Source organism: Phaseolus vulgaris, chromosome 5 (genome assembly GCF_000499845.2).
Source record: "Phaseolus vulgaris cultivar G19833 chromosome 5, P. vulgaris v2.0, whole genome shotgun sequence".
In the NCBI taxonomy this organism is placed as follows: domain Eukaryota; kingdom Viridiplantae; phylum Streptophyta; class Magnoliopsida; order Fabales; family Fabaceae; genus Phaseolus; species Phaseolus vulgaris.
In genome coordinates this window covers 32582684-32589751 of record NC_023755.2, presented here as the reverse complement: position 1 = coordinate 32589751, position 7068 = coordinate 32582684, and the positions used below count along the sequence as shown (strand labels likewise).

Genomic DNA, 7068 nt, shown 5'->3' with positions numbered 1-7068 from the left:
AGACAGAAAACAAAATGAAAATACAAATAATATTATGGCATCAATTGAGGAAAAGATGGCAGAAAATTGGTTATAAGGTTGTTTGGACAGGTTAAAAGAAGGTCATCGAAAACACCAATAGGGAAAGTACATTGTATGGTTTTTAGTCATATGAAGAAGGGAAGGAGACATAAAAGGACACTAGAAAAAGTTGTTAAGAGAGATCTCAAGGTGAATAATATCTCTGAAGATTTGGTCTTTAATCTAGATAGATGGCATTGTATGATTCATATAGTCAACTTCACCTAGTGAAATAAGGCTTTCGTTCTTGTAATCTCCAAAACAAGAAAGTAATATGATTAAGCTGGCTAAATTTCCAACTGAATGCATAAGCTCACATATATTAACCAAACAATGTACATACAACACCTTTAAATCCTGGTAAAGCTGGGAAGTCTTCCTTTTGAACACTAAACTCTTGGTTTTGTTGGACAATGGGACTAACTCCAAGACCCTGTTTTCGTAAAGAACCTGAAATTTATAGTTTACATTATTCTTTTTTTTTGTGTGGAAGGTGAGCAATGTATCAAACAAAACAACATTTTCCTTCACACACCCAACTGTCCTTGAGGCCCACCAGCAGAAATAGGATGAGTGGTCAGTTGAGGGAAGTCATTGATATCAAAAGGTGAACTGTCACCATAATTCACATCATTTAGCATCCCCATAGAGTTCAAGTTATTTACTGTTTGAACATGACTTTGTGAAAGTGAATTTCCTAGCATTGAAATTACATGTGGAGATCCTGAATCAAAAAGTGATTGTCACCGCAAAGTAGCACATTTAATCTACACATCAAATGTTGGAGATCCCACATCGACTAGAGATTAGGACATTTCATTGTATATTGTGGGTGCAAACCTCAACCTTCTGAGTCGGTTTTATGAGGTTGAGTTAGGCTTAAAGTCAATTTCGTAATATGGTATCAAAGTCATTTATAGCATATCCTAGCGAGTGTTTGGTGGGCTTAATTAGGCCACTCGCTATTGGGCCGTTATCGGACCACCCATAATATGTTATCCCATGCACGAGTTGTGACTCTCGGCGTGAGAGGGTGTGTTGGAGATCCCACATCATCTAGAGATTAGGACATTTCATTGTATATTGTGGGTGCAAACCTCAACCTTATGAGTCGGTTGAGTTAGGCTTAAAGTCCACTTTGTAATATCAAATAAACTCAATATTAAAGGGAATTAAAAGGAAAAAATATTGTATGACAGATAAAAGGAAAAAATGATTTGAAATCAAATGTCAGGCGTATGAAACTAGACATTTGAACCATCATAATTTCTAATTATTCTTGAACGAAGATCATTCCCTATTGAGTTGAAAAGAGATTTTTGTCTGTTAATGGTTTCAGCTACATCCAAGAAGCACCATGAACACAAGTTGTATCATAATAGATATAATGTTGATGGTGCATTTTATCAATTTGTATCTTCAATCAAATCTAATTTCTCTTAAGAATTAAAAAATACATTAGTTCTCCTTAAGAACTAACTCTCCATGGGTATTTTTGGATAATACAACATGATAACATAATTTAGGGTTTTCAGATGGGGAAGATATAATGAGTAAAGTTGTGAAGCTTCGATGAGCAAGAAAAAAATAAAAGACAAAGATCGAAAATGGAGCATGAATTAATGGAGCGAGAATGAAACTTATAGTGATAAGTAGAGTGCGTTGGCGTAACGGGGTGCGTTGTCGTCATGAGTACGTTGTTGTCGTGAGTACGTTGCCATTGCAGGTTGCCGTCGCAGGGTGCGGTTCTGGTTGCAGAGTGTTTAGGGTTTTTTTGCTGAGAGTGAGAGATGAGTAAAAAAGTTAGAGAGATAAACTTTGAAATTCAAGATGCTGAAGAATATTTGCTCTCAAATTTAAAAAAATTAAATAAGTTTTGAAAAAATATGCATCTTTATTTAAATTAATTTATTAAATTTTTAATTTAAATGATATTTCAAATTTATTATTAATTTAATTTTACATTTAAATAAAATTAAAAAATTAAAATACTATTTTAAATGTAATTTTTAAATTTATATTAATTATTTTAATATTATACTAAAATTAATAAAGTAGTAAATTTATTCATATTAATTTAAAATATTTTATAAATTAATAATTAATAATTAATTTTATAAAATTTAATTAGTCTAAAATTATTATCTAAATTCAGTGACTAAAAATTTAAGTATCTAATTATATAATAATTAGAAAATAATTAGAAACTACAAAATTAGTTTCTAATTTTATTATTTTTAGAGACAAAAATTAGTTTCTAAAATAGATTAAAAGTGACAAAAAAAAATGGTTTTCAGTTACATTTTAACAAGAGACTAAAAAATTGGTTTCTATAATTTTTTTTTTATTATTAGCTACCAAAAATATAGTATCTAATTATATTATAATTTTTATTAATAATAGATACCATTTTAGTAACCAATAATTTTTAGTTTATAAAATGGTATCTAAATTAGTTACTATAGAAACTATTTTTTTTTAGTTTCTAAATTAGTTACCATTCAATCATTTTCTTGTAGTGAATGATTATTAATGTCTTACTTAAATGATTAATTGATATCTTTATCACTTATATACATAAATATTTTACTTCTCTTTTAACTAAGAACTAACTGTTTTAGTTTTTTTATTTTATTTTTTTGGGGTTTGGATAGCAGAACTTCTCAGCTATGACGCAACCAACTATCAAAAAGTGTGGGCCAGCTCATTAATTTAGTCTGCTGACCCGCTTTGATTCGCTTCACATAATTTGCAGCCCGCGCGGACCAATAGCGGGGCGTGACAGATTGACCCGCTAGCCTGCATAAATAAAAAAAGTAATTATTTTTTTTTTGTAAAAAAAGAAATCATACTTCATTGAACCATTATTGCAGTGTGACCTTTATTTTTATTTTATTTTAGAAAAATTGAATTTAATGTACTAAAAAAAATGAAAGTTTTATTTTAATAATCTAAAGGAGTTAGTATTAGGAGTGATAATGGATTTAGTTTTTAAATAAAATCTTATATTTAAAATTTGTTAATAAAAAAATAATATAAAGAAGAGATTTCAATAGGATAGTTAAAATGTTAGTCATCTTCATTAAAATATTTTGTAGCAAAACTTTGATAAGTTACTCTTATATATTTACATACATATATAGAAAAAAATAGATGCGAAGCAAAACTTTAATTATTTTTAATCAAGCCTTCTAACAACCCTCATACTTGAATTTATATTTTTATCTTAATTGAATGAATTGAAACACGAATAAAATTTTAATTTTTCAGTAGTAGAAATATTTTTTTTTATAATTAATGAAATTTTAATTTTTGAAAAAATAAAATCTTATGCAGGCTAGCTCGTGGGTTACCCCTTATGCGGTACGAGCTAGTGAAATGAGTCTACACTCCTTGCCCTGGGCAAGCCATCCCGACACGTATTTTGCGGGCCAAACGGAGGATGAGCCTTGTGCGGGACGGGCTAGCCCGCATTACCACCCCTATCCTCAACCCAAGTTAACTAAGCAAGCCTATGTTGGACCTTCAGCCTGTAAAAAGTTTAGTTTCTCCTCAAAAGATTGGTCACACCATTCTTTACAAACCAAAACCTCCAAGAACAGACTTGCAATACAAAATATAGGTCAAATTATACTTATACTAACTTCATTTTAATCTATGTTCTTTATTAATCTTACAAAAATTTCCCTTACATTATGTTGGAAAAGAGAATTTTAAATTTTTAGAAAACTTAAAAGGCATTCAATTTTGCAGGTACAACTGACTTCAAAAGAGGGTTGAATGAAACATGAATTCTTTTTCAGAGTAGATAAAGATAGATTGTTTATTGTCTAATAGACCGTATAATCAAATCGTCTAGTTACACTGTCTAACAAATTATCTAATGAGAAGAATAAAGTAAAAATTAAGGCATGAACAAAAATAAGTGTAACGAGAGATCAACGCATTAGAATAATATGTGATGTTAAAAACAAAGTCTTTGAAATTTTGAATTATTCAAATTGTTTCTATTTAAAAAGTATTTAGAGATATTCACAATATATTAAAAATATATTTGCAAGATTTAATTTGAACAAATCTGTTTAGGAAAAGATAGATTTTAGATATATATAAAAAAAAACAAGGTCAAATAGAGACATTCTACAAAATACGCATATTGAAATCATTTTTTGATATAATATCTCTTTGATTGAATGTGCTTTTAGTAGATATATGTACTTAGAAGATTACATTTAACTGTTATAATAAAAATTCTATTACTCATTCAACACGTTCATCATATTGTTTAGCATAAATAAAACTATACACATTCAAAGGATCTAATGTATAATGAAACTTTCACTAACCACTTTTATATCTTTTTAATAACAAATAAAACATATAATTCAAAGAACAAATAAGATATTCAATTTAAATTTTTAATTTTGTTATGCAATCAACTATTCTTATTAAATTATCTATAGTGAATACATGTTGTACACGTTCAATCGTCTATAGTGAATATTGTATGTAGATAATAACTAAGATACAAATAAACTATTTAGTTAATTTTTTTTTATCGAAACATAAAAACATAACTGTTATAGACCATTAGAAAGTTGACAGAAACTTAACAAACTGTCAAAGTTCTAAAAAAATTAATCAATTTCATTCTAAATTATTTTACTTTTTAAATATTTGTGTTTAGGGTTTAGTTTAGATTTATCAAATTTAAATTTTTAGTAGTGTATTTCAATTATAAATAAATATAGAAGTTACCACCAAGTAATACTAGTAGTGTGTTTCAAAAGATAATTTTTACAAACATTAATAAATTTTAATTGGAAAAATCCATCTCACATTTACTATAAAAAGTAATTTTAGCAATATTAATAGAGAAAACCTTCATAAATATCAGCCGACAAATAAATCTAAATTAATGGATAAATAATCTAAAAAATGTTAAATTAAAAATAACTTATTGAGTTAAAAAACCTTAACTTGCATTAGCCAAAAAACAATACACCTAATTAACTTAACATTTTGTAGAACATGTGACCCCATCTTTAAAGATCACATACACCCCAAATTCAATTTATGAGAATGCTAAATTATTTATTTGGTCATAATCTTTATCTTTTGGTTATTATAGTTTTAAAAAATGTTATTTTTAGTATTATATAATTGATTGATGCGAAATATAAAAACTAATCTTAAAAAACAACTGATTATTTTAAAGTAAAATCTATCTAAACCATATTTTATCAGACCTACAGCTTGTTATTTTATAAGGTTCTAATTAGTATACTTAGGAAGTAGAAACTATAGTTCTAAATTAACTTTAGTCCTTAAATTAACTTTAGTCCTTAAATCCCAAAATTTCAGAGACTAAAATAACTAAATATAAATTAAGAGAGAAATTAAAGCAATATATAGTATGGAATAACAAACATAAGAAGTGATGAGTAATGAGTTAAAAAACTTAAATGAATAATTAAACAATATGAAAAAATAAATAAATGACAAAAACTATAGGTATTATAGATGATATATAGTTTGGTTGATACTAGTTTGGACAAAAATAAAAAATGTCTCTGCATGTAAGAACACCATAGAACGTAATCTGATATAAAAAATGAGAAGTGAGGAAGAGAGAGTGAGATAGATAAAAGAGAATTAGAGAGCATAATAATTGTGATTGGTTGGATTATAGTAATAATAATGGCATCATGATGTCATAATAGGAAAATGGCTCCATTCTTTACTTTGACTCTATGATATGACTGCATAGATACATACATACATACATGCCGTGGTTCGAGTTTTGAATAGAATAATGATGTTACAAAAAGTAAAGGAAGCAATTAAGGAAATGTTGTTTGCATTACTCATCTTCCTCTGAGAAGCGCTTTCTCGGCGGTGTCCACCTCCTCCAAGATCCTGGTTCTTCGTTTGGCGGGAATGGGAGCGGTTGGGCCGAAGCTAATGTAGTGTCCGGAGACAGCATTCAGGGCAGAGTACATGTCCCTGAACGAAGCCCTTCCCAGAAGCGCTTTCTCCCTCCGGTACTTCGCCACCCACGAGTTTGAACTTTCTCGCAAATCTGCCACCGCCGTCTCCACGTTCGGGTCGTTCTTCTCCAAGGTGATTGTCGTCCTCACCTTGTTTATCACGTCCTCTGTCTCCTTCACGTACTCATCGTCCGAGGAAGCCACTGCCGGGGCCAGGGGAACCACGGAGGAGACCAGGGAGGCGGTCAGGGACAAGAATTCGCGGCGGCGTGGCTGGGTGGTGCCGGTGGTTGGGGTGAGGGTGGCGGAGACGACGGTTGTTGGTTTGGGCTTGATAGGGGCGAGTGATTTGGGGGTGGAGGTTGGGGTTAACAGTGTTGGGGAAGCCATGGCGTTGGAGAAAGGTGAAAGAGTGAGCGAAAGGTGAGAGTTTTAGTGTTGTGGTTGTGAGAAGGAAGAAGAGGTAGTGGGTTTTTGCCACGTGGCCTTATCCTCTTATCTTTGGTTTTGGTTTTTGGATGAGAAAGCAACCAATGGTTTGTAAGCTATAGATCCACACCCTCACCTCTCCTCTCTCAAACCATTCCAACTTCATATTAACTTCCATATATTTTTAAATTTAATTTTAATCATTTTCACAACTAATCAATCTTTTTTGGAATTTTAGTAAGTGGTTACTCTTTTAATCTACATATTGTTTGAAATTAGTAAATTTAACGAGGGGGGTTCCAATAGCAAAATCTAATGCATGCTAAAATAGAATTCCAAAATAGGCCCAAAACCCGTTGGGGACAAAAATATCAATTGGTACTGAAAATTCTCCCATTTGAATCATTCTAAAAATTTTAGATAACTCTAAATGAAAAATGTAACATCATCTTTTTTATTTAGTCTCCTCACATTTTAATATCTTTCAGTTTTAACATTTTCATTTTTTTTTCAATCACAAAGTTTGATAGAATAGTTCCATCAAAGTATATGTGTGATAGTTATTGCAATAAAGTTCATTGTATTCAGC

General features: G+C 30.2%; 1 protein-coding gene across 1 annotated transcript; it reads right to left on the bottom strand.

Annotated features, from left to right (window-relative positions):
* Window positions 1-5715: 5715 nt before the first annotated feature.
* Window positions 5716-6690, bottom strand: LOC137835472 (photosystem II repair protein PSB27-H1, chloroplastic). The gene has a single exon (XM_068643996.1). The coding sequence runs from the start codon at window positions 6438-6440 to the stop codon at window positions 5928-5930; it is 513 nt and encodes a 170-aa protein (XP_068500097.1). The 5' UTR covers window positions 6441-6690; the 3' UTR covers window positions 5716-5927.
* Window positions 6691-7068: the final 378 nt, after the last annotated feature.